We start from the raw sequence: 17,536 nt of genomic DNA, 5'->3' as shown, positions 1-17,536 counted from the left end.
GAGTTTGAGGCTACAGTGTGCTATGATTATGGCTGTGAGTAGCCACTGCGCTCCAGCCTGGACAACCTAGCAAGACTCCTAAAAAAATAAAAACAACAAAAAAGTAAAGAAAAACCATTATGCTACTCCACAATTTTCATGCAAGTAACTCTGGTGAAGTGGTCACTGAAATCTATATAACTTTTAAGAAATTCACTCAGTGCTGTGGTTCATGCCTGTCATCCCAAGTCTTTGGGAGTTTGAGTTGGAGGATCACTTGAGGCCAGGAATTCAAGACCAGCCTGGGCAACATAGCGAGGCCTGTCTCTTAAAAAAAAAAAAAAAAACTAGGTGTGGTGGCATGTGCCTGTAGTCCCAACTACTTGGGAGGCTGGGGCAAGAGGATCACTTGAGCTAACGAGGTTGAAGCTGCAGTGAGCCAAGATCATACCACCGCACCCCAGCCTGGGCAACAGAGTGAGACCCCGTCTTAAAAAAAATTAGAGTTAAGAAATCCGTGTTTTGTTAATCCAGGACTTGGTGAGAGCCATCCGTTTACAAAGGGCTCTTTTCTCTACCTGCACCAGTCATACCTTCACATTGCCTTATACCTGTCATATCGATGATGCGGAGGGTAGTGGGAGAGTCTGTGTAACTATCTTTCTCAGCCAAATTATTCCAATCTTTTGCATGCAATCAGGATTTAAAATGAGCAGTTAGTATGTAGGCTGCACTGTGAGGGGGAATGACTTCCGACTTCAGGCAATTCACTGTGGCCATCGTTGCACAGAGAGGCGTTTCAGTATTTCTACTAGAGCCTGTGTTTTGTGAAGCTTCGCTGGTTTTGCCAGATGCCATTGGCTCATCTTGGTGAAGTGCAGCTGTAGAATTGGTATTTTGCTGAGTGTATCCACGTCAACGTCTCTGAAATACTGGTGACAAACTTTTTCCCACCCCAATGAGAAAATTTTTGTTTTCACTTTCTATGACCAGTTAAAAGAAGATGGATGCACAGTGTTCAGCCAAGGTCAATGCAAGGAAGAGGAGAAAAGAGGCGCCCGGACCCAACGGGGCAACAGAAGAAGATGGGGTTCCTTCCAAAGTGCAGCGCTGTGCAGTGGTAAGTGGAGATTAACCTGGCAGGGGGAGGGTAGAAACCGATATGACATTGATGATATCAGTGTTACATGTCTTCTGAAATAATGAAAAGAAGGAATAGTAAGTGTATTTTCACAGTCACTGGAAATCTGCTGCCTTTTTACTGGATTATGACTCACAGCTCAGTTGTAGAAGCTTTACATTGGGTTTAGAAAAAGAAGTGTTAGGAAAATATGGAAGTTGCATGTGTATTAGGCTGAAACTATTGAAATATGGCCAGGTGCGGTGACTCATACCTGTAATCCCACACTTTGGGAGGCTGAGGTGGGCGGATCACCTGAGGTCAGGAGTTTGAGACCAGCCTGGTGAAACCCCGTCTTTACTAAAAATACAAAATTAGCCGGGCGTGGTGGCGCATGCCTGTAATCTCAGCTGCTTGGGAGGCTGAGGCATGAGAATTGCTTGAACTCGGGAGGCGGAGGATGCAGTGAGCCGAGATTGCACCATTGCATTCCAGCCTGGGCAACAGAGACAGACCCTATCTCAAAAATAAAAATAAAAAGTAAATAAACAAATAAATAAAACTAATGAAATAGAAAAATTGGGGCTCTAGGCAGTGATTTGATCTTCGTATCATCTCATGGTGTCTAGTGCGTCTTTTCTGCTGTTTTTTCTCCCTCTATCATTCCTCCATCCTGTTACTAGTTGTATCTTAGATGAGAACCTTTTTCCGTTTATGCCTACCTTATGCTCCTTTATCTCTGGAAAATTATCTTTGTATTTCCTAATTATTGCCAAACCTTAGATGAAAGACCCCATTCCACACTGCCTATCCCATCTCAGCTTGCTACCCTTCCTAAAGCTTTCCTCCACACTGCCTATCCTGTCTCAGCTTGCTACCCTTCCTAAAACTTTCCATAATAAAAACATGTCAGAGAACACTTACACACAATTGAAGCTACTGTTGTTAATATTATTATGAAATCTGTGTTTCAAAATCCCAGTGACAGAATTGTATGTTTCTTTACCTATATTGACTATTAGCCATTGATCAAACTCAGTTTCCACTGCTTAGTTCTAGAGCCTCCCAGCCCAAAGGGAAAAATCTATTCTGAAACAATTAATAGTTATTCCAAATGAATGCTCTGTCTTGAGCAATAAAAGCAAATAATACCCTACAAATAGACAAGTGCCTGCAGGGCTGATATTGATCATAAGGGCAAGTATATATATTTGTTTCCTGTTGCATTTGTAACAAATTACCATAATACAAATATACAAATGAATTATCTTACAGTTCTGGATATCAGAAATCTGAAATGGGTCTCAGAGGGCTAAAATCAGGGTGTTGGCAGAGCTGGAGGGTCCAGGGGAAAGTCCATCTTCTTGCCTTTTCCAGCTTCTAGAGGGTTCCCACATTGCTTAGCGCTTGGCACCAGCCAGTGCTCACATCACTCTGACGATTGCTTCTGCCATGTCTCCTGCTCTGATTCTGAACCTCCTACTTCCCCTTTTCACTTACAAGGACTCTTGTGATTACGTTCGGTATACCCAGATAAACCAGAATAATCTTCCTTTATTTAATCATATCTGCAAAGCCTCTTTACTATTTTTATTTATTTTTATTTGTATTTTTGAGACAGAGTCTCGCTTTGTCACCCAGGCTGGAGTGCAGTGGTGCGATCCCGGTTCACTGCAACGTCTGCCTCTTGGGTTCAAGTGATTTCCCTGCCTCAGCCTCCCAAGTGGCTGGGATTGCAGGTGCCCACCACCATGCCTGGCTTACTATTTTTATTTTTATTTTTAGAGTAAGGGTCTTGCTATGTTGCCCAGGCTGGTCTTGAACTCCTGAGCTCAAGTAGTCTTCCTATCTCGGCCTCCCAGAGTGCTAGGATTACCAGGTGTGAGCCACTGTGCCTGGCCTGCAGAGTCTCTTCTGCCATGTATGGTAAAACAGTCACAGGCTCCAGGGAATGGGTGTGGCCATCTGCAGGGGGGCATTATTCTGCATACTACAGCAAATAAGCTTAGAAAGTGACTCAGCAATCAACAAAACAGGGCATTGTTAGTTTCTGAATATTTCTTAGAGAATTCAGATTAAAGAAATGGTGATGTGTACCAATTCAGCAACATCACTTGGAGTAGGAACAAGTTATAACCAAATAGGTGATACTGTCAGCTAATCAGCCAATCACTGTAGCTAGGAATAAAGCAAAGGAAGCCAGTCTTTTCAATGGAATGAGCTCTGAGAAAACTTAAATTTCTTGGTCTTTAGACTCTGGGAATCTTTTTTTTTTTTAATTCTTCTGGGGAGTCTTAATGCTTTAAATTACTTTGCTTCATATATTCATGTGAAATCACTTCAGTGACTTGCTGCTACCTATTCCACATTCCTCCCTGAAACACACAGACTATTTGGCATAGGTGAATGGTCAGAGATCCACCCAACAGCCTGGACCAACCTTAGTGAGGAGGAGTGTCTGCTAGTAAACTTTCTGCCATCTCACTGTACACCTGTACTTTCTAGCTCTGAATCTCCTTTGAACTCTATAACAAAAGCAAGCAAGACTTTTTTCTTTTTTTAACAGCTTTATTGAGTTATAATTGACATATCATTTACAGTATACAATTCAGTGGTTTTCAGTTTATTCACAGAGTTGTGCAACCATCACCATGACCAATTTTAGAATTTTTTTTTTTTTTTTTGAGACAGGGTCTTGGTCTGTTACCCAGGCTGCAGTGCAGTGGTGTGATCATAGTTCACTGCAGCCTCAACTTTCTGGGCTCAAACAGTCCTCTCACCTCAGCCTCCCAAGTAGCTGGGAATATAGGTGCACATCACCACGCCTGGCTAATTTTTAAATTTGTTTTTGTAGGGATGGGGTCTCACTATGTTACCCAGACTGGTCTCAGTCTCCTGGATCAAGCGATTCTCCTGCCTCAGCCTGCCACAGTGTGGGATTACAGGTGTGAGCCACCATGCCTGGCCTGGGATATTTTTATCACCCCAGAAAGAAGGCCTGTACTCATTAGCAGTCACTCCCCATTTCCCCCCAGTCTCTCCAGCCTCTGGAAGCCACTAATCTGCTTTCTGATTCTATGGATTTGCCTGTTCTGGACATTCATACAAATGACATCATACGGTATGTGGTCTTCGGGGCTGGCTTCTTTCACTGAGCTTGTTTTGAAGATTCATTCGTACTGCAACATGTACAAGTACTTAATTTTTTTTTTTTTTTTTTTTTTGAGACTGAGTCTCGCTCTGTCGCCCAAGCTGGAGTGCAGTGGCGCAATCTCGGCTCACTGCAACCTCCGCCTCCTGGGTTCAAGTGATTCTCCTGTCTCACCCTCCCGGGTAGCTGGGATTACAGGCGCCTGCCACCACATCCGGCTAATTTTTTTTAATTTTTATTTTTGGTAGAGACGGGGTTTCACCATGTTAGCCAGGATGGTCTCGATCTCCTGACCTCAGGTAATCCACCCGCCTCGGCCTCCCAAAGTACTGGGATTATAGGCGTGAGCCACCGTGCCCGGCAATTTTTTTTTTTTGAGACAGAGTCTCACTCTGTTGCCCAGGCTGGAATGCAGCGGTGTGATCTCGGCCTCCCAGGTTCAAGTGATTCTCCTGCCTTAGCCTCCTGAGTAACTGGGACTACAGGCATGTGCCGCCACCACGCCTGGCTAATTTTTGTATTTTTAGTAGAGATGGGGTTTTACCATGTTGCTCAGGCTGGTTTCAAACTTCTGACCTCAGGTGATCCGCCCACCTCAACCTCCCGAAGTGCTGGGATTACAGGTGTGGGCCACCACGTCCGGCCAGTACTTCATTTTTTTTTTATTGACAAATAACATTCCATCATATATCACATACTACTTTTTAGTTATTCATTCTCCAGTTGACATTTGGGTTGAGTAAGCAAGATTTTCTTGCATTTTTATTTATTTATTTTTTTGAGATGGAGTCTTGCTCTGTCGCCCAGGCTGGAGTGCAGTGGCCTGATCTCGGCTCGCTGCAAGCTCCGCCTCCTGGGTTCACGCCATTTTCCTGCCTCAGCCTCCCAAGTGGCTGGGACTACAGGCACCCGCCACCATGCCTGGCTAATTTTTTGTATTTTTTAGTAGAGACGGGGTTTCACCGTGTTAGCCAGGATGGTCTCGATCTCTTGACCTTGTGATCCGCCCGCCTCGACCTCCCAAAGTGCTGGGATTACAGGCGTGAGCCACTGCACCTGGCCTTTATTGCATATTTACAATGCGCTAGTATGGCAGTAGGTGGTAGACGTGTAAAGATAAACAAGACCTTCCTTTTATGAGATGTGAGCATAGAGTAGAATTCTATAGCCTAGAGCTCATTAACTTATTATTTTTTTTTTAATGGGCACTTGCAGGCCAGGCACAGTGGCTCACGCCTGTCATCCCAGCACTTCGGGAGGCTGAGGTGGGCGGATCACCTGAGGTCAGGAGTTCGAGACCAGCCTGGCCAACATGACGAAACCTCGTCTCTACTAAAAATACAAAAATTAGCTGGGCGCAGTGGTGGGCGCCTGTAGTCGCAGCTACTCAGGAGGCTGAAGCAGGAGAATGGCGTGAACCCAGGAGGCGGAGTTTGCAGTGAGCTGAGATCGCGCCACTGCACTCCAGCCTGGGCGACAGAGCGAGACTCCGTCTCAAAAAAGAAAAAAAAAGGGTAGGGGGACTTGCTCTGTTGCCCAGGCAGGTCTTAAACTCCTGGGCTCAAGCTATCCGCCCACCTCTGCCTCCCTAAGTGCTGAGATGACAGGCGTGAGCCACCACACCCGGTGGAGCTCATTAGCTTTAGAAAAAGTACTTTCCTTGCACGTAAAGAAAGGAATAGGAAGGATCACCAAGTAGTAGATACCTGGGTTGGTGGGTCAGGATGAAATGGATAGAAAAGAGACAAAGGAGTTAAGAAGGAAAAACTAAGGAAAAACTTTATGGCTATTTTGTCGATAAGTATAAATCATTTATTGATACAGATGTTTCTAAAGGTTCAATCAAAAGGATCACAAAAGTATTTACAAAACATAAGACGTTTAGCTTATCTTAATATATATCAGGCTGGGCGCAAGTGGCTCACGCCTGTAATCTTAGCACTTTGGGAGGCCGAGAAGGGCAGATCACGAGGTCAGGAGTTTGAGACCAGCCTGGCCAACATGGCGAAACCCCGTTTCTACTAAAAATACAAAAAAAAATTAGCTGGGCATGGTGATGTGCGCCTGTAATCCCAGCTACTCAGGAGACTGAGGCAGGAGAATGGCTTGAACCCAGGAGGCAGAGGTTGCAGTGAGCTGAGATCACACCACTGCACTCCAGCCTGGGCAACAAAGCGAGACTCTGTCTCAAAATAAATAAATAAATAAATAAAATAAAAATAATAAGAAATAAAATAAAATAACTTACAAAGAATATCATATGTATGAATGAGTCATGAAGTATCTAAACTGTGGGGAAAATTGGCCATAGTTCTGCTTATGGCAAAGTAGGCCTCACAATCTCATTTCAACCAAAATGTTTCGAGAACCTCTACTTGCCAGTTGCATTGGAGATGCAAGGATGAAAAGATGACCTTGCTCTTGGGAAACTCACAGACAAAAAAGGGAAAGAAACAGCAGCAAATAATTATGATACAGTATGAAATTATGATACGTATGAAAAGTGCCAAATAGACGGAAGTTACAAAGTCAATCTCTTGAGAAAAAAGGAGTAGGAAGGATACCAGGTATTAGATGCCTGGGTTGGTGGGTCAGGATGGCCATAGTTCTGCTTATGGTTAAGTATAGGCCTCCCAATCTCATTTCAACCAAAATAATCTTGAGAAGCAAGAGACTGACTTTGACCAAGAGGTAGGGGCAGTGGTTTGGGAAAAGCGTCATCAAAAGGGTTATTTCTGAGCTGAACTTTGAAGGATACAAGGAATTCAAGAAATGAACAAGAGATGGGGTACAAGTTCAGAATCATGAAGTAGGGCTTAAACTATGACATTAGGTACAGAGAGTACGAGATAAACTTTACACATTTCTAGAAGGTAAAATCGGCTGGGCATGGTGGCTTCACGCCTGTAATCGCAGCCCTTCGGGAGGCCAAGGTGGGAGGATCCCTTGAGCCCAGGAGTTTGAGAGCAGCCTGGGCAATATAGGGAGACCCTGTCTCTATTTTAAATTAAAATTGTAATTTTTTAAAAAGATGTAAAATGGACAGTTCTTGGAGATTACTGAGATATGAAGGACAAAAGGTGTTAAGAGTGACTCCTAGGTTTCAGTCTTAGGTACGTTGTGTAGATGGGGTACTTCCCATTGAGATAAGAAATACCAGGAGGAAAAGCAGGTTTAGGAGGAAGACAAAGAGTTTAACTTAGTACAGGTTCAATTTAGAGGGCCTATAAGACATCCAAATAGTAATTGGACAGATGAGCTCATTGTTTACATTCACTGAAATGGCAATAGGAGTCCGGGAGAATGATTGCTTTTATTTATTTTTAAAACCAGATCCTGGCTGGGCGCAGTGGCTCATGCCTGTAATCCCAACACTTTGGGAGGCCGAGGAGGGCAGATCACGAGGTCAAGTGATCGAGACCATCCTGGCCAACATGGTGAAACCCCGTCTCTACTAAAAATACAAAAATTAGCCGGGCGTGGTGGTGGGTGCCTGTAGTCCCAGCTACTCGGGAGGCTGAGGCAGGAGAATTGCTTGAACCCTGGAGGTGGAGCTTGCAGTGAGCCGAGATCGCGCCACTGTACTCCAGCCTGGCGACAGAGCAAGACTGTGTCTCAAAACAAAACAAAAAAACAGATCCCCAGGGGGTGGAATCTTTCAGCTCTGTTCTTTGTCCCTTCTTTCTCATACCACATGGTATTCCTCTTGACTCTGTAGCGTTTCCTGTGGCATTATTGAAAGAATTGGGCCAAGCACAGTGGCTCATGCCTATAATCCAAGCGCCTTGGGAGGTGGAAGGATCCCTTGAGGCCAGGAATTTGAGACCAGCCTGGGCGATGCATTATAGAGAGACACTGTCCCTACAAAAAAAATGGAAAAATTAACTGGATATGGTGATGTGCCCCTGTGGTCCTAGCTGCTCAGGAAGATGAGGCAGGAGGATCTCTTGAGAACTAGGAGGTCAAGGTTATAGTGAGGTATGGATCGCACTGCTGCATTCCAGCCTGGGCAACAGTGAGACCCTGTCTCTTAAAAAATAAAAAAAAATAGAAACAATTGGGATCTCGGGAGGACCTGTTATCATTAATACAGAATGTTTGGGTGAAAGGGAAATAAATGTTTTTCTGTGGCATTCAGAAACTTTTTGCTGAAAAATATTTAAGAATCCTTAGAGCTGGATGCGGTGGCTCACGCCTGTAATCCCAGCACTTTGGGAGGCCGAGGCGGGTGGATCATGAGGTCAGGAGTTCAAAACCAGCCTGGCCAACATGGCGAAACCCTGTCTCTACTAAAACTACAAAAATTAAGCAGGCGCAGTGGCGGGTGCCTGTAGTCCCAGCTACTCGGGAGGCTGAGGCAGGAGAATCGCTTGATCCTGGGCGGCAGAGGTTGCAGTGAGCTGAGATCGCGCCACTGCACTCTAGCCTGGGCGACAGGGTGAGACTGTCTCACAAAAAAAAGCAAAAAAAAAAAAAAAAAAGAATCCTTAGAAAGTGAAAAGTGTACTGGGAAGACAATATCAAGTTCTAGTCTCTATTATTTGAATTATGTCCATTTTCCTGTTAGTGTGGATGCCAGAATCTCTTGTTTTCACTGAAATTTTGAGGAATAGTGAAATAATGTGTGTGAATATAGTCTGGAAAAAGTTGTTATGGAAGCAATATTGCATTCAGAGACAATTCATAATTTGGGGACTGTTGATTGCCATTATAACTTAGCTGCATGCATTTGGAAAGTTTATATAGCATTTTAGAAGCTAACCTCTTAGATTAATAGGAGTTAATTTTGTTAGCATGCTGAAATCTGTGTTCTATAGAATACAAGAGGAAATGAGCTAACGACAAATTCGTCGAGTGCCTACTTTTGTGAAACATTATGCTAATTACTTTGCGGATGCTACTTTGTTTAATCCTCATAGTAAACTTGTAGGGCAGGTATTGTTGTTTTCTATTTTGTAGAAGATGAAATGAAAGCTTTAGAAACTTGCTGTGATTTCACAGCTATTAAATGATAGAGTTGGGATTTAGATCTAAATTTTCCAAGTCCTAACCCTATGTTCTTTCATTTATACCTCACTACCAGATAGTCTTAAGACTTGAAAGCGATACTGTGGCGTTCCCTTGAGGTTAAAATGAAGGAGATGTGTTTTAGGAGAACATAGAAATATTTAGTCCTACTTTTATAAACCTCAGCTTCTAGAGACACTGTTCTTTGAGAATAACACAGTGTTTTAAAAAAAATACTACCTTTTCTAGCTGGAAACAACTCTAGAAAAAAAGATTTTGCTGCTTTGTTATAGCTGCACAACGTTAGGTTTCACTCCCTATACTTAGGAGAAATGGATTCAGCATAAACCCCAGCCAGGAAGGACAGCTGTATTTGTCTTCTACCTGGGAATATACACAGTATGTGAGAAAGACTGAAGAAACAGTTGTGAAAGATAAGATACTTAAAATATCTTTTTTTTTTTTTTTGAGATGGAGTTTTGCTCCGCTGCCCAGGCTGGAGTGCAGTGGCGTGATCTCGGCTCACTGCAACCTCCGCGTCCCGGGTTCAAGCAATTCTCCTGCCTCAGCCTCCCGAGTAGCTGGGATTGCAGGCATGCACCACCCCACCTGGCTAAGTTTTGTATTTTTAGTAGAGATGGGATTTTACCATGCTGGCCAGGCTGGTCTCGAACTCCTGACCTAAGGTGGTCTACCCGCCTCGGCCTCCCAAAGTGCTGGGATTACAGGCACCCACCACTGTGCCTGGCTAATTTTTGTATTTTTAGTAGTGACGGGGTTTCACCGTGTTAGTCAGGATGGTCTCGAACTCCTGACCTCATGATCTGCCTGCCTCGGCCTCCCAGTGCTGGGATTACAGGTGTGAGCCACCACACCTGGCCAATGTATCTTTTAAAATTTGGGTAAAATTCACATAACATAAAATTCATTATTTTAACCATTTTAAAGTATATAAGTTAGTAGTTTATAGTCTAGTCATACTGTTGTACAACCATCACAACCATCTAATTCCAGAACATTTCATCACCACAAAAAGAAACCCCCTGTATTCATTAGCAGTCACTCCCTATTACCCCTCCAGCTACCTCCTGGCAACCACTAATCTGCTTTCTGTCTCTACAGCTTTGCCTAGTCTGAACATCTAATGTAAATGAAATCATACAACTTGTGGCCTTTTGTGTCCGACTTCCTTTTTTGGCATAATGTTTTCAAGATCCATCCAAGTGGTAGCATGTATCAGTACTTTATTCCTTTTTATGGGTAAATAATATTCCATTGTGTGGACATACCATTTGTTTATCCATTCATTGATGGACATTTGGGTTGTTTCTACTTTTTGGCTATTACGAGTAATGCAAGTGTGAACATTTTTCATGTATAAGTTTTTTGTTTTTGTTTTTGTTTTGTTTTGTTTTTTTGAGGCAGAGTCTTTCTCTATCTCCCAGACGAGCACGGTAGCACAATCTCAGCTCACTGCAACCTCCACCTCCTGGGTTCAAGTGATTCTTCTGCCTCAGCCTCCCAAGTAGCTGGGATTGCAGGCATGCACCACGCCACCTGGCTAAGTTTTGTATTTTTAGTAGAGATGGGATTTTACCATGCTGGCCAGGCTGGTCTCGAACTCCCGACCTAGGTGGTCTACCCGCCTTGGCCTCCCAAAGTGCTGGGATTACAGGCGTGAGTTACCGTGCCTGACATAGTTGTTTTTTTCTTAATATATGTTTTCAGTTATCTTGGGTATATACCTAGCAGTATAATTTCTGGGTCATATGGTAATTCTGTGTTTAACATTTTGAAGAACTGTTTTCCAAAGCTGCACATTATTTTATATTCACAGTAGCAATGTATGATGGTTCTAACTTCTTCACATCCTTACCAAGACTGTTTGTTATTGCCTGTCTTTTTGCTCATAGCCATCCTGGTTGATATGAAGTAGTATTTCCTTGTGTTTTTGATTAATATCTAGGTCCTTGGTTCTATTTTTAAAAGTATTTCAAAGAAGAATAACACACACACATCTAAAAATGAATGTCTTGGCGGGGCATGGTGGCTCAAGCCTGTAATTCCAGCACTTTAGGAGGCTGAAGCGGGTGGATCACTTGAGGCCAGGAGTTCAAGACCAGCCTGGCCGACATGGTGAAACCCCGTCTCTACTAAAAATACAAAAATTAGCCAGGTGTGGTGGTGCATGCCTGCAATCCCAGCTAGTTGGGAGGCTGAGGCATGAGAATCGCTTGAACCTGAGTGGTGGAGGTTGCAGTGAGCTGAGCTCACACCACTGCACTCCAGCCTGGGCGACAGAGCAAGACTTTGCCTCAAAAAAAAAAAAAAAAAAAAAAAAGAATGTTTCCATTTATATCATTAAGTATATCTTAAACTAAACTTATATAAGTGATTTTTTTTTTTGAGACAGGGTCTTGCTCTGTTGCCCAGGCTGGAGTGCAGTGGGGCAATCTCAGCTCACTGTGACCCCTGCCTCCCTGGCTCAAGCAGTCCTCCCACCTCAGCTTCCCAAGTAACTGGGACTACAGGCATGTGTCACCACGCCCAGCTAATGTTTGTATTTTTTTGTAGAGACAGGGTTTCGTCATGTTGCCCAGGGTGGTCTTGAACTCCTGGGCTCAAGCAATCCACCAGCCTGGGCCTCCCAAAGTGCTGGGATTACAGGCATGAGCTACTGCACCCGGCCAAAACAAAACAAAACAAACAAACAAACAAAAAAAACGTGTTTTAATGTTAAAACAATTTTGAAAATCTACACTTATCTGAAAACAAAACAGTATCTTCCCAGTCTCTGGATTCAGCCCAATCATGATACGATCTTTTTAGAACGGAACATCACTGCTGCCATACAGAAATTAGAAGGATTATAAGGGAGCAATTTCATGCCAACAATTTTGACAATTTAAATGTAATAGGCAATTTCCTAGAAAGAGACAAGTTGCAAAAACTAACCAAGACAAAGGAGAAAATCTTAATAGACCTATATCAAGTTAAAAAAGAAAAAAAAGGAATTAGTCATTAAAAATCTTCTCACAAAGACAAGTCCAGGCCCAAAGTTAAAAAATTAGCTGGTGTGGTGGTGCATGCCTGTAGTTCCAGCTATTAGGGAAGCTGAGGTGAGAGAATTGCTTGAGCCCCAGAGTTGGAGGCTGCAGAGAGCTATGATCGTGCCGCTGCACTCTAGCCTCGGTGACAGAGTGTCTTTACAAAAACCACAAAAACATTTAAGGAATAAATAATATGAATCTTACACAAAAATAAGGTAAAGAGAACACTTCACAACTTATTTTGTGAGGCCAGATATCAAAGCCAGACATAAACATCACAAGAAACAAACTATAGTTAAAAATCCCAGGCCAGAGGCTGGGCACGGTGGCTCACGCCTGTAATCCCAGCACTTTGGGAGGCCAAGGTGGAATGATTGCTTGAGGCCAGGAGTTTGAGACCAGCCTAGGCACGTAGTGACACCTTGTCTCTACAAGAATAAAAAATCAGCTGGGTGTCGGGTAGTGTATGCCTGTAGTCCCAGCTACTCGGGAGGCTGAGGTGGGAGGATCACTTGAGTCGGGGAGTTGGAGGTTGCAGTGAGCTGAAATGGCGCCAGTGCACTCCAGCCTGGGCAACAGAGCTGGACCTTCTCAAAAAAAAAAAAAAATCCAGATTGGAAAAGAATAAGCAAAACTATATTCACAGATGACGTGATATTATATGTAGAAAATGCTAAGGAATCTATGAAACAACAATGGATACTAGAACTGATAATTAACTTTAGCAAAGTTATAGGACATAAGATCAATATACAGAAAATTTCAGTTACACAAACACAAATACAAATCAATTGCACTGTTACATAATATCAAGGAACAATCCAAAAATAAAATTCAGAAAACAATTCCATTCACAACAGCATCAAGTAGAATAAAATACATAGGAATAACAAAAATTCTTTTTTTTTTTTTTTTTTTTTTGAGATGGAGTCTTGCCCTGTGGGCTAGGCTGGAGTGCAATGGTCTGATCTTGGCTCACTGCAACCTCTGCCTCCCGGGTTCAAGCGATTCTCCTGCCTCAGCCTCCTGAGTAGCTGGGATTACAGGTGCCTGCCACCACACCAGGCTAATTTTCTGTATCTTTAGTAGAGACCTGGTTTCACCATGTTAGCCAGGATTGTCTCAATCTCCTGACGTCATGATCCACCCACCTCGGCCTCCCAAAGTGCTGGGATTACAGGCGGGAATAACGAAATCTCTTAAACGAAGCCATCTGTAATAGAGAGATCAATCTCCTTTCTCTCATCTTTTTTTTTTTTTAGTATTACAGTGTATGCCATTGAGTTGAACCTTCTTTTCCTTCACTTTCCATTTCTTAAGGGCTTACGGCAACCAGCTCCTTTTTCTGATGAAATTGAAGTTGACTTTAGTAAGCCCTATGTCAGGGTAACTATGGAAGAAGCCAGCAGAGGAACTCCTTGTAAGTAAATACCTTCTTAATTTGTTGTTTGACTATTGTTTTTAGCATTCCATTGTCTTTATCAAATACACACCTGCTCTCTATATACTGCCCTCTGTTTACTTGCAAAGGCCAGCAGCGAAGGGGTTCTTCTCACCTGTCTTGATGTTCTATTTAGAAGGGTAACTCCACTCCATAAACTTTCATGTTTTTTCTTATTATTATGCACCTGTTTCCTGGGCTGCTGTTGTAGCTATGAGATACAGTAAAACAGAAACAATATGATATTATATTAGCTTGAGCTGAGTTATGATCTTATCTATTTCTATAAAGTCCAAATCATGTGTCAGGGTGTCACATTCTTCATAGCCTTCAGAATTCCCCACCACCTCTCTACGTTCTGTCAGCTGGCTATGATGCTGCCGATTGATAGAGGACAAAAATATCCCAAGTTGGGAGATGCTCGTCACTTAATTTTATTTTTACTGATATTATAATTTTCCAGGTTTTAAAAAATACTTTATTTTCAAAGCCCTTGCTCTTTATTTGCATGCTTGATTTACATCATTAATTAGCAGTTTTTGACACATAAATTACTAATATATATTCGAGATGCTTTTCTTATGTGGGGCAATTGGTTTTAGAGATCATTATAAAAAGAAACTTCCAAGAGCATTTGTTATGAATACAAAGTCCTATAGGCAAATATTCTTTCTTCTCTGTAAATTCCCCAATTCTCCCTTTTTTTCCAATCCTTTTTCACTTCTTCTGATTACTAAGTGTTCTCTCTACCCTGTAAATATAGGACTGAACTAAGACTCAGACAGACACCAGGGAATAAGAGGGATTTATAGCCACAAATCTGTGCATTTGCAGCATATACAGTATATTTGTGGTTACTTCTTAATTGTGTTGGTATGTTTGCTCTCTGTAGTAACTGAAGAACAGTGAAATACAAATAGAAGTGGGCCAGGAGTGGTGGCTCACACCTGTAATCCCAGCACTTTGGACACCAAGGCGGGCAGATCATCACTTGATGTCAGGAGTTCGAGACCAGCCTGGTTAACATGGTGAAACCCCTTCTCTACTAAAAATACAAAAGTTAGCTGGGCGTGGTGGTGGGCACCTGTAGTCCCAGCTACTCGGGAGGCTAAGGCACGAGAATTATGTGAACCTGGGAGGCAGAGATTGCAGTGAGCTGAGATCATGCCACTGCACTCCAGCCTGGGTGACAGAGCAAGACCCTGTCTCAAAACAAACAAACAAAAAACAAATAGAAGTGATGTACAGTGTCATACTGGGAAATTTTTTTTTTCTTTTGAGGCAGAGTCTCACTCTGTTGCCCAGGCTGGCATGCAGTGGCACAATCTTGGCTCAGTGCAACCTCCTCCTCCCGGGTTCAAGCAATTCTTCTGCCCCAGCCTCCCGAGTAGCTGGGATTACAGGTGTGCACCACCACGCCTGGCTAATTTTTGTATTTTTAGTAGAGACGGGGTTTCACCATGTTGGCCAGGCTGGTCTCGAACTCCTGACCTCGTGATCCACCCACCTCAGCCTCCCAAAGTGCTGGGATTACAGGTGTGAGCCACCGCACCTGGCCAATGCTGGGAATTTTAACACCTATCCTTTGGCCTTATCTTGGGTATATGTATTGTGGGTCTGGGGTCCTCAACAAAAAAGAGGCTAATTCCAGAGAATCCTTTCCTTTTGAAAAAATGTTTAGATATAGTTCATATTGATCACAACCTTCTGATTCATGATAAGATTTTTGAGTTTGGCTTCCCTTATTTGGGTAATAGGTAGGCTCCTGGAGGCAGGGTAAAATGACAAAGAAAACCAGAGACTATGGATTGTGTAATGGTAGCCAGGTCTAACTTCAAAACGCCAGAAGATAGTTCAGGGTTCACATTCAGATGTGATAGTAGAGGCTATTGAAAGCAAGAACTTTTTACATACTCTCTAATGACACACATTTACAATCAGCTATTCATTTAGATTTGATCTGATGGGTTGCATTATCCAGTTTGTTGCTAATTTGTCTATATATCATTTGTGGTACATAAAATTTGAAAATATGTGTACTGTTTCCAAGTTGATCTTTTGTTTTGTTTTGTTTTTGAGAAAGAGTCTCGCTTGTCAACCAGGCTGGAGTGCAGTGGTGTGATCTCAGCTCACTGCAACATTTCCCTTCTGGGTTCAAGCAGTTCTCAAATCTCAGCCTCCCAAGTAGCTGGAATTACAGGAGTGAGCCACCGTGCCAGGCCTGTTTCCAAGTTTTAAAGCTTATAATTAAAAAGTCCTGACTGGTATAATTGTTTTTAATTTTAGAATTATAGGATTTTACAAATAAGTCATTTTCAAGATTATCTACTTTATAGTTTCTTCATTAAGTACATAAAGCAATTAAGGTCCATAGTAACCAAGAAGCGAAGGCTTCCCCTACAGTAAAACGGATGATTAGTGGAATAGAATTGCAGCTCAAACCTCACCCGGGAATGGTGCTACTCATTGTAAGCATTAGAATAGAAGGCCTTCAGCAAAATAATTGTATTTTTGGTGGAAGAAACAGCCACAAATTAGCCTATAAATTTGCCAGCTTAATTTGAACTCTGGTTTTTCTCTTAGATCTCATTTTGTCTAACTTTTATGTTAAATCACCAAGTAGGTAACTGCATTCATGCCAGTGCAGGACAAGGAATAAAGCAATAAAGAATGCACCTGCTCTAGTGAAGTTTCAACACCTCCCTCCTGCTCCCCAGGTTTTTACGAGGGAGGTTGTATAATCTAGGAGAAGATTCTCTACTTAGAGAAAAACAAATATGATTTGAGAGACAAGAAGGTCAGCTCTGGGAATCTTTTGGGAGATGAAAAAAATCAGCAATATGTTTAACTCAGAGAAAGGAAGGAAAAGGGAGAGCGTGAAGGGCAATGGAAATGTTAGGAACAGAATGTTTCGGTGGTAGGTATTTGGCAGAGTAAATCTGTCAAAAGAGATCATTAATTGAAACCCAGGTTTCTTCTGCCTAAAGGAGGACATATGGTTACTTAGTCACCAGTGGTGCAGCGTATAATTCATAACCCACATAAACCATATAATTTATCATCCAAATCAGGACGGTTTTGAGCATGAAAGGGAGTTGCTGTTAATAATATACAGAGGTTGAGTGTGGTGGCTCATGCCTATAATCCCAGCACTTTGGGAGGCCAAGGCAGAAGGATTGCTTGAGGCTAGGAATTCAAGGCCAGCCTGGGCAATACAGTGAGATCCCATCTCTACAAAAATTTTAATAATTAGCCAGGTGTGGTGGTGTGCATCTATAGTCTCAGCTACTCAGGAGGCTGAGGTGAGAGGATTGTTTGAGCCCAGGAGGTCTAGACCGCAGCAAGTCATGATTGCACCACTGCACTTCAGCCTGGGTGACAGAGACCCTATCTTAAAAAAAAAATAAATTAATTAATTAAAAATTAAAAATATATATATATAGGCCAGGTACAGCGACTCACACCTGTAATCCCAGCACTTTGGAAAGCTGAGGTGGGTGGATCATAAGGTCAGGAGATCGAGACCATCCTGGCTAACATGGTGAAACCCCGTCTCTACTAAAAATATAAAAAATTAGCCAGGCGTGGTGGCACATACCTGTAATCCCAGCCATTCAGGAGGCTGAGACAGGAGAATCACTTGAGCCTGGGAGGCGGAGGTTGCAGTGAGCCTAGGTCACGCCACTGCACTCCAGCCTGGGCGACAGAGTGAGACTCCGTCTCAAAAAAAAATATCTATCTATCTATCTATCTATCTATCTATCTATATAACATATATACATATGTAA

General features: G+C 42.7%; 1 protein-coding gene across 5 annotated transcripts in view; it reads left to right on the top strand.

The window, feature by feature from the left end:
- The window catches only part of PCYT1A (phosphate cytidylyltransferase 1A, choline), a 62,331-nt gene that overhangs the window by 18,288 nt on the left and 26,507 nt on the right, over positions 1-17,536 (top strand). For all 5 annotated transcript variants that reach the window (XR_010111490.1, XR_608804.5, XR_004670904.3 and 2 more), the window contains exons 2-3: positions 973-1,099; positions 13,628-13,727. Coding sequence is in view for 2 of the 5 variants with exons in the window: in XM_008953394.6 (XP_008951642.1) it covers positions 983-1,099; positions 13,628-13,727 (217 nt within the window). In the remaining 3 variants the exon portion in view is untranslated. The remainder of the gene's footprint in view (positions 1-972; positions 1,100-13,627; positions 13,728-17,536) is intronic.

The sequence above is a fragment of the Pan paniscus genome, chromosome 2 (assembly GCF_029289425.2).
Source record: "Pan paniscus chromosome 2, NHGRI_mPanPan1-v2.0_pri, whole genome shotgun sequence".
NCBI classification, from domain to species: Eukaryota; Metazoa; Chordata; class Mammalia; order Primates; family Hominidae; genus Pan; species Pan paniscus.
The sequence above is the reverse complement of the archived record's forward strand: the minus strand, read 5'-3'. Positions and strand labels throughout refer to the sequence as shown.